At 39.4% G+C, this 19,653-nt stretch overlaps 1 protein-coding gene across 1 annotated transcript; it reads left to right on the top strand.

Moving 5' to 3' along the window:
• The first annotated feature begins 2,391 nt into the window (after positions 1 to 2,391).
• LOC135478243 (xylosyl- and glucuronyltransferase LARGE2-like) lies at positions 2,392 to 18,881 on the top strand. Its single transcript, XM_064758514.1, has 13 exons — positions 2,392 to 2,421; positions 3,102 to 3,179; positions 3,606 to 3,689; positions 5,609 to 5,659; positions 9,129 to 9,269; positions 9,739 to 9,861; positions 13,332 to 13,649; positions 14,063 to 14,218; positions 14,795 to 14,904; positions 15,820 to 15,886; positions 16,776 to 16,915; positions 17,910 to 18,008; positions 18,773 to 18,881. Exons 1-13 carry the CDS (start codon positions 2,392 to 2,394, stop codon positions 18,879 to 18,881), a joined length of 1,506 nt encoding a protein of 501 aa, XP_064614584.1.
• The last annotated feature ends 772 nt before the right edge of the window (positions 18,882 to 19,653 follow it).

Here is a 19,653-nt window from a genome sequence, read left to right as displayed (position 1 = left end):
GGGGTTCCCCCGGGCTCTGCTCGGTTTATTCCCGCCATGATGCTGGCCGCCGTCGTGTAAGTAAAATATTTTTAGTACGACATAAAACACCAATCAAATAAATAAATTTAGGTATCAAGGGTGCGCCTGTTGATTCAATCTAACAGCTGTTATACTTCAAGGACTCTTATACAAACACACATTGATCTGTTTCAGACACAGCTGTTATATTCTATAATCCAGGCAAGATGTGAGTCTTACTAACGTAGCTAATGTGCACCAAAATCTCACTGGCATCATATGATTGGCAACGAATTTATCTTCTTTTTGGCTGCATGGTAGTAATGTAATATATAACATGAATACATGGTATCTTTCACGGCGGTAAATCCTAGATCAGTTTCACGGATCTTCATAGGGATATTTCTGTCTATTGTTTATTGGTTATGGCCTCCGGCCCTCATTAATTTTCCGCATTCGACAATGTTAACGGTTAGGGCTGTAAATCAGCCCCAGTCATTCCATGGCCAATAACCATTGGTGCCTTTCTTGTCTAGTCTGTGGGGATGCGCCCATATAAATCTTGACATGGGTTTACTGTCAAAATCTGGATCATCCTATGCCAGCAGCTGGGATGGGTACCGGGCGGATCCAAGCAACGTCACGCAGCGTCATCACTACATGATGTTTGGTGTCCTCTCGCCAAGAATTAGAAACTTTCGTCTATAAATCTCGCACCTGCTCAAACTTCATACTCCTTTCAATTCATGCGTCACTCTCCACCTTTCGCTTGACACCACTGCCACCAATAGATAAGCTTGGAGCCTGTAAGACACACATATGCTTGTTCAGGCCTAGCTTCATCACTTGTGTCCTCCGGCGGAACTTTTCCGAAAGAAAACGAAGTTCTAGACAAGGTTTTGTGACACTTACCCTGATCCCCAAATGGCACTAAGTGTTTACGAATCGTACAGATATCTTGTGTTTTAAATTCAAAATTCCATCCGAAGAACTTTGAGTATACAGTAGCCAGAAAATCGTCGGTATCAGAAGCCATGCCCTAGCTGAAACAAAGTGTAAACGAGATGTTTTTATCTGACAGAAATAATTTGTTATGTATCACAACAGAATGGTATGTAATTCTTAATGTAAAACCTTCGAACAAAGCCGTTTTCTTACTTACTACAGCGCAGAGATGATTAAGTCACTGTTACCTGGTGCAACACCACTTACGTGAACAACAACAACGTTTTGTCATGTACTAATAATGCATCTTTTTGTCCCATTTTCCATATAATTTCAGGTAATCCACATTGCAGTAGTCTGCATGGATTTGACATCTGTGCAGAGGGTGGGTTCCATGCTAAAGAGCATCTATATGACCCGACAAAACCCTATCTACTTTCATTTCTTTACGTACAAATCTGGTAAAAAGCTGCTATCCGTACTGATGGAAACGTGGGACGTTGCTGAAGGTATATATATGTTTGTTTATACATCGTAGTGTATTGGGGTTGGCGATGTAGTAAAAAATGTTTGGACTTATAAGACGACAATCAGTTTGTGGGTGGAGAAAAACGAACTGAGCCCGGGGGAGATCTCGCCCTCTCGCCCAACACCTGAAAAAATCTTCAGAATTAACTCGCAAGCCGAACAAGCGGTAGAAACCGGATTTCAACTCATTTCTCATTGATGGGAAGCCTGTAGCGTGTTGCTAGGTCGACAGCTATAGGAGACGGGCTTAGATATGGCTAGATCTTCCAGTATACAAGTGCTTCTTAGTTAAAGCTGTTGAAACGATAGCTATTTTGCAATCGACCCCACAAGTCAGATCTAGTTGACAATGTTGTGTCGCAAATGAAAAGTGAAATTTCGCTTGTACTTAACCCGTTCGATTGGAGAGGTATTGTCATTTCAGTCAGAGTTTATCATTCAAAGAAAGAGATTTATTCTGATTCCTAAAACCCATAGATTTCTCTTGTTCTTCCAGTTACATGGACGATCAATGTTATTATTCCAAAGGTAAGGCATTTCTGTAAAATTTCTCTCTGTGACAAGATTGAAAAGTTTCACAGTATGTGTAATATATTCTTTTGTTTGCTATCAAGTTATTTGTTTATTCTTATGTTTGTAATTGATGTTTGACGCAGTTTTATAAGGATTTGTCAGTTATGCGATGGGCGGGGTAAATGGATACGGTAAACCTGAGGGTTACAGGAGAAGATCTGACTTTCTATGTACTTTTTATATGGTAATTTCCTCAGGTTCAGTCTGAAAAACCTTTGTTGCCAAACTTTCAACCGGAATAGTGAGTCACCAACGCATGAGACTGATCCATACATTCAACCAACATATTTGAACACGTTGACCTTTTTAGAACAAGAACAACTTGTCATATCACTTTTTTAAGCTATGGCCATATTCAAGTGTGTTCCAAAGCGGGTAGATATTGACAATTTAAGCGTGTCCCAGTTTTCCACATCAGTTGCACCACAAACCTGAGAGCGAGGAAAGCTGCAAATTCCATGTCGCAGACTAACCCACTTACCCGGGATTGAAGCCACTTCTCTGTTTTCTGTCGACAGGAAGACAAGCACCTTTACCACTCGGCCATCACTCGTCCCTCTGGAGTCTTATCAGTGTCGTCACTCATAAATGCCTCTGATTCCACAGTCAGTTCTGAACTAAGTCAAAATTTGAAATACAACCTTAAAGCTTATTTTTGGGCTTTATAAATTAAAATTTTGTCCACTTCATCAATGTTATCTTAAGGCAAACGTGCCCAAATTTCAACTTCCAGTACCAAAAATAGGAATCGTAAAGAGAATTTAGGTTTTGACTTAAGTCAAAAACGGCTCTGTGAAATCGGCCCCTTGTCCCATAATCACGAAGCGATCTTAGGCGTAGGTCAAAATTTCACCCCTCCCCCCCCCCTATAAAACTGTTATTTCTTATGTAACAAGGCCAAAATATTGCTTGGCAGCGTAAGTTCTGGGCAAGTTAATTTACAACAAATTTCAGCTAATATAACGAAAAGGAACACATCGAATTTAATGGCAGAAGTTTCGACTTAAGTTTAAATTTGCTTTGTGATCAAACATGTGATTTTTCCGTCTTTGCAGAAACTTGCAGAATGGATTAAGAGGGATTTTTCTCTCCTAAAGATGAAAATCTACCGTTTGTTACCACAGGTTGAAAAGGTAAGTCAATTCTGTTAAACCTTTAAAACTAAAATGCGTGTGAAAAAATACATCCGATCGATAACATGATATTCACCTACCTTCACATCTGAAAATGTTGTATTTCGTGAGGTACTACCTTGTTATTTATATAACAATTTAAAACCTACAGTTCCTTCGCAGATTAATAGGGTATTTCAGACTGTGAAGCTAGGTGTCAAAAAAGCCATTCGTACAGCAGCTGTGAACTAAAATGAACGTTTGGGTTCAATAATTGCAAGACCATGTACCAAAACAGCAATCATCACAAACCACTAAAAACTCAGAAAGCATATAAAGTAAGAAAATAGGACAAATTCATGCAAAGAAAAACATTCAGAAGTTTTCAATGAAGATGGAAAGACACAAACCTTTCTATGCAATTGGTTTTTGTTTTTTGTTTTTCAGGTGATTGTTTTGGACCCGTCTTATCTTGTACACTGTGACATAAAGGAACTGTGGCGAGTGTTTGACGAGTTCAATTCTAGCCAGGTGAGTGTAATAACCACGGTAGTGAGGAGGCGTGTAGAACGCGTGTAGAACGCTTTCCCGTTCACAGAGCTATTCACTGTTAACATTTCCAGTAAATGTTTAGTGATTACTGTATACGTTTTCCACCCCAGGAATTTTTACTTGAAATGGTAATAGTTTGTGTTTTTAATATTATGTATATTAAATCAGTACTTTCTTAAAGGAAATGAGCCCTTAGGTCTATTGCCACATGCATGCATGGGGACTACAAATATATGCTGCATTTTTTGAGGAAATGTTTCAGTAAAAGTTTACTCATGACCGGAAGAAGTTTACCCAGATAAATGCTAACCTTTACCATTACAAAAGTAAACGTATAATTTTATGTCAAGTGAAACTTTGCTTAATCGGGTACAGCCCAGTTGCACCTTTTTCAGGAAACGTTTACGAGAAAATTTTAAGTGTTGGAAGCAGGGATTATCTCCTCTTGAATCTGAAATTTTTGCGACAGGGTTTGTATGTGGATAAAATTTACTTCCGGAATATAGCGGCATGCACGTTAATCTTACTCACTTCTGTGAAATGCAGCTGGAGAGTCATGTGCAGTAACAACGGGTGACACCCATGCCGGAAAAGGCCTCCAGCAATTCACGTTTGCACTGTTCTTAGAAAACGCTGTAATGCACAATGACGCAACCTTCTGAAATCGTGGGATTTGAACGTATAAAGGAGTTGGGTTTTACGTCATATCCGTGTGATTTGAACTGGAAGAGAAACTTTACACATACACATCTATGACAAAGCGCAGAAGATAAATGATAGTGTATTGCATTGAAAAAATTTGGAAATGTTTTATGCTGATTCTGTTTGGGTATCACTCAGAGGAAGGCGAGCGATAACATGTACGTAGAAACACTGTAAACTATGAAACAATGACGGTGTTATGGTGTACGATACCCAGAGAGAGTACTCGCAAAGCCCCTGCCTATCATTAATAACATACGCGTCGAAACAGACATTTTAAGACCAGCCTTCAGCCAAAATGGATGTTCGGGATCAATGATCGCTAGGCCAATTCCAAACACAACGTTTAACACAAATAACCAAAGAAATAAAAAAAAAAGTATGTAAAATATGAAATTAGGACGGAATCGTGCAACGACAAGGAGTCAACAGTTTTCAGTAATCTTGGAGAGGCGTATTGAGTGTTCTTGGCGAATGAATGAAATCAGTATTCAATTCGTGTACCATGTTAGCATGTGAGTTGTCGACAATGACCTATATACCGCTAATGTTAATATATCCAAAGTTGCGATCTAGTTCAGCACGATGAATATACACATCCCCTAGCTTCGGGTTGAGCGGAATTAGACACAACCATGAAGCAGAGTGCCAGAGATTGTGGATGCTCTGTCCATATTTAAGGCAGTACCTTTTGCTCCCTGCTGCAATACGTCACGCCTGTCGCTGTATTATATTGCAATTAACATCAATGCATGTTTTTTTACCTGATTCAGCTTAAGCCATGGCGCAAGAGGGTGTGTAATTTGATAATATTTAAGCATTTACATGCACAATTATAATAAAACCCTAATTGAGGGAAACTGACAAGAGACCGTATTTCACCGGTTAAGTCTGACCATTTGCCAGTTATCACACAGTCGTCACTGCTCTGGCTTTACTCAGTTTATTCTATGTCTCATATTATGTTTGCTCAAAAGATACTTTCACGGCACAATAGTATTGCAGTGTCACCATAGACAAGTCTTGGTCGAGGATAAACCCAATATGTCTGTTATTCTTTTCTCAATGGTAAGTATGACATTGCTCATATGACATGTTAAGTCGTGTTCAGTTTTCGTCGTTTTATTTTTGTTTTGTTTTGGCTTTCAATGCTTCAATACTCATTTTAATCATCTGCTTAAATCTTCTCACTCCAGGTTATAGCTACAACTGGAATACCAAAGGCTAATCCAATCATTGAATCAAAGGTATGTCCCAAAAAGTCTTGTCTAAATCCAAACGAATATCAAAGTATCCAGTAACCAGTATCTGATAGATCGGTGAAATATTACTGCGGAAAAAGTTTGGTTTTTATACCTAATTCTGCTTAAGCCAGCGTGCTAGGGAGCGTGTAATTTGCCACTATATGCATTTACATAGCAGTTCGAAAAACTGACAAGGGGTAGTATTTTCACGGGTTACGTGTGACCATTTGCCAACTATCACACTCGTCGCTGCTCTGGATTTACTGTCTATGCTGTACGTCTTTTACAATGTCACAGACCATTTTCACAGTTAAAGATTTCTACAACCTCAACTGTAGTTGTTTAGGAGTTGACAAGCGAAACCGGGAAAGGTCTTTTCATACATGTAACATATGAGATTTTTCAAATGTAGACGATTGTGTGAATGAAAACGATAAAATACGAAAAATAGCGGGCTTGACTTCCGGGAACCTAACAAACAGTTCCACGGCGATCAACAAAATCCACGGTATACCCCAGATATTTAAATATTTTCCTTCACGAAAATAATGTTATTAGACAGTGGGGGCGTAGAGCTGAATCACATAATGATTATCTCCTTTTTGTGAGAACTTTTCTTCCATGAGATGTTAAATAATAAATGTCTGTAGTGGTTTGAAACCACACCTTTACGTAAAACTAGGCAATGGGTCCACTAGTAGTCGATGTAAGGCTAATGTGTGGGACTTTCGTGTGTGAGTTTCGCGAGGTGTATGTAACGCTAATATGTGTGTCACCCGTTAGTGTATCGAAAACTAAACCGTGGATAATTAAATAATTTAACTAACTGAGGGACGTCTACTGTATGTATGTAAAACGTATGCCTTAGAACTTCACTAATCTCTTCCCTTTTGCAAGAGTACGTAAAACTAATTTCTACATATGTAGGTAAAACTAATTTGTGGCATTTCTACAAGTGTATGTAAAACTAATTTGTGACATTTCTACCAGTGTATGTAAAACTAATTTGTGACATTTCTACAAGTGTGTGTAAAACTAATTTGTGACATTTCTACAAGTGTGTGTACAACTAATTTGTGACATTTCTACAAATGTGTGTAAAACTAATTTGTGACATTTCTACAAGTGTGTGTAAAACCAATTTGTGACATTTCTACAAGTGTGTGTAAAACCAATTTGTGACATTTCTACCAGTGTATGTGAAACTGAGTTGTGACATTTCTACAAGTGTATGTGAGCCTCTCACCAAAGCGGACGCTGTGAGTTCAAATCCAACTCATGCTGGCTTCCTCTCCGGCCTACGTGGGAAGGTCTGTCAGCAACCTGCGGGTTTCCACCGGGCTCTGCCCGGTTTCCTCCCACCATAATGCTGGTCGCCGTTGTATAAGTGAAATATTGTTGACTACGGCGTAAAACACCAATCAAATAAATAACTAAATAATACAAGTGGATGTGAGGCTGAGTTGTGACATTTCTACAAGTGCATGTAAAACTAATTTGTGACACTTCTACAGGTGTATATACAACTAATTTGTAATAGTTTTACAAGTGCATATAAAACTAATTTTGTGACATTTTCATCAGAGTATATAAAACTAATGTGTGACATTTCTACAAGTGCATGTAAAACTAATTTGTGACACTTCTACAGGTGTATATACAACTAATTTGTAATAGTTTTACAAGTGCATATAAAACTAATTTTGTGACATTTTCATCAGAGTATATAAAACTAATGTGTGACATGTTTGCAAGTGCATGTAAAACTAATTTGGTCGCTGTGAGTTCAAGTCCAGCTCTTGCTGGCTTCCTCTGCGGGCGTACGTGGAAAGGTCTGCCAGCTACTTGCGGATGGTGGTGGGTTTCCATCGGGCTCTACCCCGTTTCCTCCCACCTTAATGATGGCCACCGTCGTATATGTGAAATATTCTTGAGTACGGCGTCAAACCCCAATCAAATAGATAAATAAATAAATAAATAAAACTAATTTGTTACATTTCTACAAGTGTATGTAATACGAGTTTGTGACATTCCTACAGCTACATGTAAAACTAATTTGTGACATTTCTGTAAATGTATGTCAAAATAATGTTGGGATCTCTAGTGTATTTACTAATAATCTGTGGGGTTTCATATAAGGGTAATGTGTGATACTTCAACTGTTTTATGTTACAGTAAATTGTAAGACCTACTATTTCATGTACAGGCAAATTGTGGGACATTTACCATTTCATGTAAGGGTTATATGTGGGACATTTACCATTTCATGTAAGGGTTATATGTGGGACATTTACCATTTCATGTAAGGGTTATATGTGGGACATTTACCATTTCATATAAGGGTTATATGTGGGACATTTACCATTTCATGTAAGGGTTATATGTGGGACTTTTACTGTTTCATATTATACTTTAACTGATTCGGATATAAGGGTAAATTGTGGGATCTAGTTTTTCTTAAAAGGGTAATTTGTATTTTGGTTCATGTGAGAATAATCTGTCGGACTTCTTCTTTTTCATATAAGTGTAATCTGTGGGACTCTTCTTCATGTAAGGGTAAATTGTGGTACACCAGCTTCTTCGTGTAAGGGTAATTTATTGGAATTCTGCTATTTCACGTAAGGGTAGTCTGTTGGAAGTCTACTTATTTCATGTAAGGGTAATCTTTGAGATTTCCACTGTTTCATGTAATTGTAAATTGTGGGATTTTTCTTCTATTTTATCTAAGGGTAATCTGCCTCAAATGTATTTTTTCATGTAAGGGTGAATTGTGGGGCTTCCACTATTTCATGTAAGGGTAGTCTGTTGGATTACTTCTGTTTGATGTAAGGGTAATCCGTGGGATTTTCACTATTTCATGTAAGGGTAATCCGTGGGATTTCCATTATTTCATGTAAGGGTAATCTGTTGGACTTCTTCTATTCCATGTAAGGGTAATCCGTGGGACTTCTACTATTTCATGTAAGCGTAAACTCTGGGACTTCTGTTAATCTGTTGGACTTCTGCTGGTTTATGTAAGGGTAATTTGTGGAACTTACTACTAGTTTATGTATGGGTAATCTGTGAGACTTCTACTGGTTTATGTAAGGATAATCTGTGGGACTTCTACTGGTTTATGTAAGGGCAATCTGTGGGACTTCTACTGGTTTATGTAAGGGTAATCTGTGGGACTTCTACTGGTTTATGTAAGGGTAATCTGTGGGACTTCTACTGGTTTATGTAAGAGTAATCTGTGGGACTTCTACTGGTTTATGTAAGGGTAAGCTGTGGGACTTCTACTGGTTTATCTAAGGGTAATCTGTGGGACTTCTGCTGGTTTATGTAAGGGTAATCTGTGGGACTTCTACTGGTTTATGTAACCCTAATCTATGGGACTTCGACTGTTTTATATAAGGGTAATCTATGGGACTTCTGTTAGTGCAGCTATATCTAATCTGTGTGATTAATAAATAAAACCTTCCGCGTGTTTCAGACGAATCCGTATGTTTACGATTTTGGAGTGGCGCTCTTATATTTACAACGACTCCGAGAAGACGACGTGGTAGCAATGCTGGATTTGGAAATGCAAAAGTTTTTCTTTTATTCCAAATCGTACTTATTTGCCAAAGAGAAAGTAAGTTCATTATTGTCTATTACCCTTTTGGACACAATGGAGTAAACTGTTTCTGTGATTTCGACCTTTTTGCTAACAATGGGCTAAGTTGTTTCTGTGATTTCGACCTGTTAGCTTACAATAATCTAAATTATTTCTATGATTTCGACTCTTTTGCTTACAATTTGCTAAATTGTTTCTGCCATTTCGGCTTATTGTCTGATAATAAGATAGCTGTTTGTTTTTCTTTTGGAATGGTTTTGGCTCTTTAATACACAACGAGCAATGCTCTCTTGTGATTTTTTTCGCTTTTACTAATAAAAATTATTTTGCTTTAGACGATATGATGCACAGGTAGTCGATTTGGGTAAGATATAGATGATAAGTGATGTATTTTATATCATTGCTCAACCGTTATCAATGGTTTCATAGCTTTCAACGATGGTATTGTAACAAAGCTCGGTTTTAAACTGAACTGGTTGCTTTTCAGGAAATTCTGGAGATTGTTTTACGGAACCACACTGATCTGGTATTTAATCTGCCGTGCAAATGGAATGTCCAGCTAAATGATGAGGAAAGCTTTTGTTTCGCAACAGAAAGTTCGGATTTTATGGTAAGTTTCAGCGTGTATCCATTCATTGAAAACATTTCGGTGGCCCAATGGTTAGAGCGTCCGCCTCAAAGTCGGAAAACCCCGGGATCAAACCCAGGTCGTGTCATACCAAAGGCTTTAAAATATGATACTTGCTGCTGCCTCCGCTTCCTTGCGCTGAGAGGTTAGAGCAACGAAACATGACTGATTGGCCCCGTGTCAGTATAATGTGAGAAGGTGGGGTGTCATGCCTGGTTTCGTCGGCATGATTCTTCATTGGCAGCAGCGCTTTGGCGACATGGATTCGACCTGCTACAAGAAAACACAATATATGTGCACACACCTAATGACTCCTCGTCATCATATGACTGAAAAATTGTTGATATAATTATAGATGCACTGTTGCAATTATTAGACGTCACTGGTCCAGAATTACTCAAAATGCTGTGTTGTACGACGTTAGACACCAAGTCATATATGCATACATACATGTGTTGTTTGGTTGAGCACTAAGTATAAAGTATGGATATCAGTGCATGGCTCAGTTGTGTATGGTGCTCTGGCTGGAGACTACTAGCCCTTGACCTACAGGGAGTTGTGTGTTGGAATATACACGTGGCCTCCGTTTGATCGATTGTTTACTTAATATCAGAACTTTCTTACCTGCTTTTCTATAAATAACTTCATATTATGATCGTGTTGGAAACTAAATAATATTTATTTGTTTATGTATTTGATTGGTAAACTAAACAGGAAGCAATAACATGGCTTCAGTTCTTCTTCTTTAACCAAAAAGAAAAACAAATAGTAGAAAAATATTGCTTTAACTGAAATGTACAGCCTGTGTATTGCTCCCTTGGTTATATCATGGACTTGTGACTGAAAATGGGAGATGTTGTGAGAATAAGGCAGTAGAAGAATGTCTGCTTTCCGTCATTTGTGGAGACAATATGCGTAACCAAAACTTTAATAAGATATTACTGAATGGTTATACGAGAGCAAGAGTCTCGGTAGGGAGTCAGGCTAAATTAATTTACGAATTCATTTATTTGTTTGATTGTTCTTTAGCGCCGTGTATAAGAATTTTCTTTAATATACGATGGAGGTCAGATTTATGGATGGTTTCCTCTTCAGTTTCCTCCACACATAAGCAGTATGTTACTGACGAAATTTTCCACGCGAAACGTACAAATAATACAGACCCTAGGTAACGTGGAAAGCAAGTTGTGTTCAGCAAAGGTTTAATTCGCTGAGCTTTGTGGACTAAGCAACACCGCTGTAGTGTCAGGGACGCCCCACAAGCAGCTAGAGGAGGAATCCACAAATTTCCCGTCCAGGATCGGGTTTGAAAGGCTAAGTATATGAGCATAAAGGCCACGGTTACAAACGTCTTCCTGGATTCTTCCATTATTAAACGCAGCTTATTTTATCAATAATAAAATAAAAGATAAAATAACAAAGGAATTCATTTACCCCAAATAATATACCTCACTGAACGAGGGGACTAAAGTATTCGACGGGAAATTTCGTAAATTTTCTCGGACGAGTTCACAAGTTCGAATCAGGCTCTCGCTGGTTAGACTGCTGACTCAAGTCAGTAGTTGCACTTCAAAGGGCAGTAGTTTTCCATGGGTTCTATACGTTTTCCTCCCCCCAAAAATCTTATATAATGACAATGAATGATACAGGTTACAGTCTTCTTAAAGAAATAAATATTTGATTTAGATCATCAACTGGTACGCACCTCTTAGCACTATCCCGCATAAAGAGTACCTGGAGAGCTTAAGGGATGAAGTGTACGAGACTAATAGCAACCTGCTGAGAAAAAAGACAACTGTTTGTTATGATACACAGGTAAGATATCACAAAATCACAAATGATACCGTGTGTAACACCAATGTAGCACAAAACCTCCAACCAGTAGCACAAATAGTGCTCAATGTTATAGAATATAAAAGCCTACAGCACAGTGACTAAAACTAGAGCGGTGACTGCAGTGTGATACTTGGCTATGGTCACAAGTAACCGGTGAAATACGGCTACAGAATACAGAGTAAAACCAGAGCTGTGGCCAAAGTGTGATACTTGGCAAGTGGTGACTAGTAACGGGTGAAAAACGGTTACAGAATAGAGAGTAAAACCAGAGCAGTGACTGCAGTGTGATAATTGGCAAGTGGTAACAAGTAACCGGTGAAATCCAGTATCTTGTAAATTTACGTCAGATGGGGTTTTATGCATAAAAAGTAGCAACGTAAACGCCCTCTTGCACCATGGCTGAATCAGGTAAGAACAAAAATGCAGTGATGATAGTTACAATTTATTAGACTGATCAAGAATTCCTCAAAATGCTGTACTGTCACCACCTTTAATATACAATCACATGAAAAAGAACACAAACCTTCAGATACTTGCTGTTGACTATAAGCAAGATTATACTCGCAACTTACGTTTTACCCGCATAATTACATCATAACCAGCCATATTATCTTCACATTTTCTTTATTCAAAGTTTAATTAAGTATGTATAGATATAAGCATTCGAAGGACTCAATTTATGATAGTGTGATATTGAATCCTATAGTGTAACAAAGCATTTTGTATTGAAGCGGAGGTGTATGTGACCGTGTATTGGTGTCTGGTACATTTTGTGAAAACTGTTTGCTTGGTGTTTGTGGCATTATTTACGTTCTACATGTACAACAAGGTAACGATCCTTCGTCGGGAAAACTATTAAAAGCTGACACCTCACCCGGTCATAATATACTGACACCAGACAAGCTCCACGCCCGGCCACACTAAATCTGCATCATACACGACACCCCATTTGGTCACAGTATTCTCACACAGAACACGAAACCCCATTTGGTCACGGTATTCTCACACAGGACACGACACCCCACCAGGTCACATCATTCTCATACGGGACACGACACGCCTCCCTTTCACATTATTCTCACACAGCACATGACAGGCCATCCGGTCATAATATCCTCACACAAGACACGACACCCCACTCTGTCACAGTATCCTCACACATGACATGACAGGCCACCCGGTCATAATATCCTCACACAAGACAACTCACTCAGTCACAATGTCCTCACACAGGACAGGACAGGCCACCCGGTCACAACATCCTCACGCCACACACGACACACAATCTGGTCACAGCATCCTCACAAAAGACACGACAGCCCACTCGGTCACAGTATCCTCACACAGGACACGACACCCCACGTGGATTCCATAGTTTGATGCCAGACATGACGTCCCACCCGGATTCCATATTCTGACGCGGGACATGACAAGCCACCCAGGTTCCATATTCTGACGCCAGACACGACACCCAACCCAGCCACAGTACACTGATACTAGGTAGGCCATCACATAACTTATCCCCTCATATATATACTGAGTGTTATATCCACGGGCACCGTGCAAAACATCGATTAATATAAAAAGTAAATGTGTATTTTCCAATGCTCTCACAGCGACCTGTGGTCCAAGTCTCAAACCATTCGTGCTGGGCGTACAACAAACAAGCTCAACGCAACTACAGGACACAGCTATTTTTCTGGGGCCGGAATACAAGTATCGACAGTAAAGAATTCGAAGTGACGTTAGTGTCCCATTTCGGAGGGGAGAGTTTATCCTTGCTAGACAAGATGGCGTTTCATTGGTCGGGCCCAATGAGCCTTACGGCCTTTCTGACCGACCAGGAAGTGATTATTTTCAAAATGGCCATCCAAATTTCTACATATTTGAAGAAGCGAAGAAATGTGGTTTTCAATCTTGTGATAAAAAACGGGGTAAGTATAGTTGTTACCTATTACATATATGTATGTGTGTTTTTTTGTTTTCAATTCATTCTGTTAACTCAAATGTTGTTTCTTCCTTTCTTAAAACACGATGAAGTAACTTGAGAATGGTGTTATTTATGTGATTGGTGTTTTAACCCGTATTCAAGAATATTTCATTTATACCACGGCGGCCAGCATTATGGTGGGATGAAACTTTCGAACTTTCGACCATCCGGAGGTTGCTGGAAGACCTCTCCACGTACGGCCGGAGAGAAAGCCAGTATGAGCTGGACTTGAACTCACAACGACCGCATTGGTGACATGGTCACTACGCTGCGCGCTAACCAAGTGAGCCACGGAAGCCCCCTGTTAAACATTAATGTTATTCGATAATAGTTCTTTATGTAATCATTTTTCTTCAGCCAACCTACCCAGTGGAGTACCTCGAGCGCGTGGCCTTTGAGCAGGCGACAACGGCCTATGTTTTCATGACTGACTTTGATAATCTGCCAATGAAGGCTATATACGGCGACTTGCGAGCGCACGTCACAAGAGCTGGCATCGAACAGATGAAAAAGGTAACGCTCTTACAGACACCCAGTGCAACACTTTCAACATGGCTTGTAGCATAATGATTTATTTTTATCTGTTTATTTGATAAGTGCTTTACTCAAGAAAATTCCACTTACACGATAGCGTCCAGCATCACGGTGATTGGAAATCAGGCAGAAATCAGGCGCAAAGAAACTAGTGCACTAGGGATATTCGAAAAATTGCCTATGCAACCCATGCAATATCGTCGTTGCAAATCTTTCGCCTTTATACATGCCTGCCTGTGGAATGTATACCATTCGATGCACATACATGTATATATAGAGGTATGTCATTTGCATCATGCAGAAGATATGAACTAATATCTTTGAGCACATCACCGTAGGTGTGAATATTTATTTTATTAAATGTGAGTAAAGGTGACGAAATCTCAGATGGGGAGTTTCGTGAACTTCTTTAGACTCACATTTTCAGGGTGTTTTTTTCATTTGGTATAAGTTGTTACAGATTTCCGTGTGTTTTTTTTTTCCATTTCTTGTAATATGTGACATATTGTCATTTTTTTTGTTCATTTCGTCCGATACATTCCCATTTACTTACAGACGGCACTTGTTGTTCCCGGATACATATCGAAACTGCACAGAACGCAACAGCCTTGGACCATCGTGAAACTTCACGAGCAAATGGCCTTGGGCGAGTATGCTGCGTCAAAGTAAGTGTGCAGAGTGAATCTGCATGTGGACCCATAAACTCCATGTAAGAATACATCAGATTTAACATCATATCGAATCGCAATCGACAGTAAATTAATAACTTAGAGAAAATTGGTTTGAAAAAATTCCGCTCGCTCAATCAAAGAAAGTAAGCGAACAATTCACAGCCAGAGGACATCTTTCACACAGGACAATCAAATTCGGCTAGGCCACTTGCGTAAATGTTTTACTACCGCTACGTCAAGCAATAACTCGCTATCTATGGGTCATGTAATTGACGAAACTATACGAAACTGCTTGTTCGTTGCCCATCTGTCCGATATCTTTATGTTGGACCGATTCTGACACAGGTTGACCTTAATGAAGGTCTACGCTGGGCATAATTTCACCATGCTTTCTGTGGGAACGTGCGCTCAGTCGTCTTTCTACAGAGGGATATCGTGACCAGGTCCTTGACCCGGATGATGTCATGGAGTAGCTATTGAGATTACCTGCCCTCAATCCCATCACACACACATGAAGGGGTTCTCTTGGAATAAGTCTTGTTGTCATGAGACGTCAACCCCAGAATGTTCAGGGGCTGGGCGTCAGGTTGATACAACAATGGTGCATGTTGCCTAAAGCTGTGAACACGGGTTTTAGACAGCCAACGACAGCCTCCAGTACATATGATTATTCCCTGTGAAATCAAACAGTGGCCCCATCATGCTACTGTTGACTGTTGGAGGGCGTACATGTTTTAGTGTTCGCTCATTACATCCATAAACCAGATTTATCCACTAGCAACATACTTTGTTCTATATGAGTTTGCTTGGAACACAAAGTGACACATGTGGATTTTGTTGTGTTCAGTATACAAATACAATATTTGTTATATGTATTTCACATCAGATTGAGTTTATTTTGTTTTGCAGTAATCTGCTCAAGGAGGGCAGTCTGTCACTGGACTATTTGTCACATTCGGACGGACAATCAAATAATGTATGTGATATCAAAGACTATATAGCATTTTCAGTTTCACTTTCACTTTCAATTAATGTGTAGTTTTGATGGTCTGGAAAGAATGTATTGATATTATGAAAATGCATTGAAATGTACATTTAGGCCTAAAACTCGTGTACCCTAACGGTTGAAAGACAAAATTCGTAACCATACGATCACTACTCGCTCCCGCTTTCCCTGTTTAAGGAGGACATGCTCAAAGGCCACGTGTTCTAAATGTTCACATTTAAACTGCACGATCCTGCGTTTGATTGCTCAGATTCGTATGCAAATAGACTGTAGCTTATCCAACCAAGTGGATGTTCAGTGTTTATCTATCCGTACAAAAAGCTAAAGCAAAGTGTTTATGGCTTTGCGGCCGACGAATGATCAACCTGCACATGTACCTATTGGTTTACGAGCTTAAAGCTTCTACCACCAGACATGTAGACAATCTCAACAAAATGTCCGTCAACGTAGCCAGCGAAAGTCGACCGATATTTCGATATAATTGTTACAAAAATTACTGGAACCAAATGGTTTCAAATACAATAACAGTGAACTGTTGAAAACGATGACTTAATTGGTTTCCATACGTGAGCTTTTGAACATAGTGGAGAACAGGAAATGACCTGACCCCATGTGACGCCACCGAGAGCCAACCAAAGCTATGGTTGATATGATATGTCTGATGGTGTTGTTGTTGTGTTTGGAACTTTTTTACACTGAACGCCCAGTCTCACTAGACCGTACAAGGTTTGGCGTTCACATAAAGCCATGCCACGACATGATCGTCCGATTCTCGCCGAATATTCAAACTATGTTGTATATTTCACTCCTTAAACATTTTACTTATTTAATTTCTGAAACTTTATTTTACTTTATCTAGAATAGTTGGCAGTATGCGTTTGAGTGGAGCATTGTCGTGCCTAGACTCTTCGTAAAGCAGAGCTTTGAGAGGTATAAAGAGCATTTTTACATTGGAAAATACAGCCGACAAGCGCTGATCGCGGAGTTATACGCAGCCGGGTAAGTTCCACTCATAACCGCTAGGTGGCTGCAGACACAGACAAATACTGAATGAGTGAGAGCTTAGCGTTCAACGTCGCACTTAACAATTTTTCAGTCATATGACGACGAAGGTGTCCTTAGAATGCATGTAATGTGACCCCTTGTTGCAGGACGGATTTCCGCCGCCCTTTTATCTAGTGCTGCTTCACTGAGATGACTTACTGAATGCAAGTAAGATACCCCACCCGAGCCATTGTACTGATACGAGTCAACCAGTCCTTGCACTCTCCCCTTAATGCTGAACGCCAGGCGAGAAAGTTACAACTTCCTCTTTTTTAAGGCCTTAGGTTTGACCCGACCCAGGATTGAACCTGGGTACAAATACTGTAAATCATAATCGTGTAGTGCATAGCAAAGAAAAAATATATTCACTAATCATATATTCATATAATTCAATATGGGTTATAGAGTAAACGTAGATATGTCGCTCTTGTTTTTGTTTTGTGAAAACGTTTCTCAGTATGTGGGCTGTGAACTTTCATTTAATTTTTTCGGATTACTTTCGGCTCCATGCACGTCGGGTTCTCCCATAACTTTTGAAGATTTGGATCTGGTAGATGAGGGTTGTTATATGGTTAATGTTATTGTATGTTAAATGTGTCGACAACACAGTACTTCTAGACCAGTGACGTCTAATAAATTGCAGTTAATATATCAATGTATTCTTTTTACCTGATTCAGCTTAGGCCCTGGTATTAGGGGGCGTATAATTAGCTACTATGTATGAGTTTACATGAACAGTTAGAATAAATAAATAAATAAGTTAAAATAAATAAATAAATAAGTTAGAATAAAACCCTAACTGAGGTAAACTGACAAGAGGCCGTATTTTTAGGTTAGGTGTGACCATTTGCCAGCTATCACACTGTCGTCGCTGCTCTGGTTTTTCTCTCTACGCTGTACGTCTTAATTATATGGTAGTGGTTCAAAAGTTAACCATTGTGTTCAATAGGTATCTATTCGCACCCTTGCATGACCTGTTCGTACTGCGCATGCCTCATTCTAGAACGGAAATACAAATGAAGCCCGAGGATCATAAACTGTGGGAAAGGTAAGGTTATAAATGACAGCAGTAAAGCGGAAGTAAATGTATTACTTTTTCAGATTCATAGGATAGTATTTAAAATTACTGTGACAGTGATCGTAGCCTTCACATGTAATTTTAAATGGTTATTTATTTACATGTATTTATTTTCTTGATTTATGTTTTACGCTGTGCTCAAGAATAAGTCACTTATACGACGGAGGCCAGCATTATGGTTGGAGGGAACCGGGTTGAGCTCGGGGGAACCCACGACCATCCGCAAGTTGTTTCAACACCTTCCCACATACGTCCGGACAGGAATCCAAGCATGATATATGTCATATACATCCAACTGACCTTGCGTTTAATACCATTTTTGGATATAGAAATTTGTTAGACACATCTGCGTCCACTGTCATGGATGAGCGCCAATAAGCGGTTCGCGGCGCTGTCGCGTAATCTTGCACAAAGTTCAGAGTAGAGCAATTGCTTCCACTTACGTGAAATACGTCACGGTCATCAGTTGGTGGTTTACACCGCGTACTCTAGTCTCCCCCACCCCCTCCCCCGGCAATATCGCACGGTAATAATCAAACATAGCAACTGGTCTTCTGGAAAGGTGTATTAGTGGAACAGACGTTGAAACTTTAAATACAATTCTTCAACAGAGTCAAAGAATGGCAATGTTAAATGCCATATTGATGGAGACTAGATTGATAGCTTTCTATCACCTGGATAGGCTTCATTCTCATCTATTAAATTTTAAAAATTTAAACACTGCTTCCTTCCAGATGCCTGTCATGGAACTGGACGGAGTACCTCAAAACAGTGTCAAGGGATTACGATGTGAAAGTGGAACGTCTGCTTAAAGTTTTCCCTCTCAGCAGTGAAATGGAATGAAAAAAAAAAGAAGCAAGCACGTAACGGGTTAGAAATACTGAGGAGATGACTCGTATATGATGATTACTCGCCATTCTAAATGGACCTTATTAATCCAAATCTTCAAAAACCATTTAGCGTAATTCTTTGATTGCTCTAATCCAACCCTTACAAAACAACCCAGCCTAATTCACTGGATAAAGTGTGTTTAGAGAGTTTGTTGTTCCTTACTAACGAAATCACGTAATTCAAAGTGAAAGAACACTTGCACATACTCTACTGGATTGCTTGGAAGAATTTGTAAACATTGCAAACGGACTGCACAGACCCAAATCTAACAGAACAATCCCAGCTGAAAGACTAGATTAAATCTGTATGGACTGATTTGATGGCCTTTGCTAAATGGTTGTTTTAATCCAAATCTTACAGGAAAACCCAAGCTTGTATTGACTGGATTTAATCTGTCTGGACAAACTGATGGTCTTTGCTAAATGGTCGCTTTCAACCGAATTTAACAAAATAAGCCAAGCTCATAGACTGAATTTAATCTTTCCGGATAGATTGATGGTCATTGCTAAATGGCTGCTTCCATGCAAATCTTACAGAACAACCCAAACTTGTATAGACTGGATTTAATCTGTATGGACAGACTGGAGGCTAAATGGTTGCTTTCATCAGAATCTAAAAGAACAGCCTAAGCTCATAGACTGGATTTAATCTGTCTGGATAGATTAATGACCATTGGTAAATGGTTACTTTCATCCAAATGTAACGGAACAAACCATGCTCATAC

This window comes from Liolophura sinensis, chromosome 11, assembly GCF_032854445.1.
Source record: "Liolophura sinensis isolate JHLJ2023 chromosome 11, CUHK_Ljap_v2, whole genome shotgun sequence".
Classification (NCBI taxonomy): Eukaryota; Metazoa; Mollusca; class Polyplacophora; order Chitonida; family Chitonidae; genus Liolophura; species Liolophura sinensis.
Note: the sequence above shows the minus strand (reverse complement) of the source record. Positions and strands in the feature narration are given on the sequence as shown.

Bases quoted from the DNA above. Each gene is read 5' to 3' on its own strand.
- LOC135478243 (XM_064758514.1), top strand. From the start codon at position 2,392: ATGGCCATATTCAAGTGTGTTCCAAAGCGG. The intron at 3,180-3,605 runs GTAAGTCAATTC...TTTGTTTTTCAG, and splicing joins TGTTACCACAGGTTGAAAAG to GTGATTGTTTTGGACCCGTC. The intron at 14,905-15,819 runs GTAAGTGTGCAG...TTTGTTTTGCAG, and splicing joins GGCGAGTATGCTGCGTCAAA to TAATCTGCTCAAGGAGGGCA.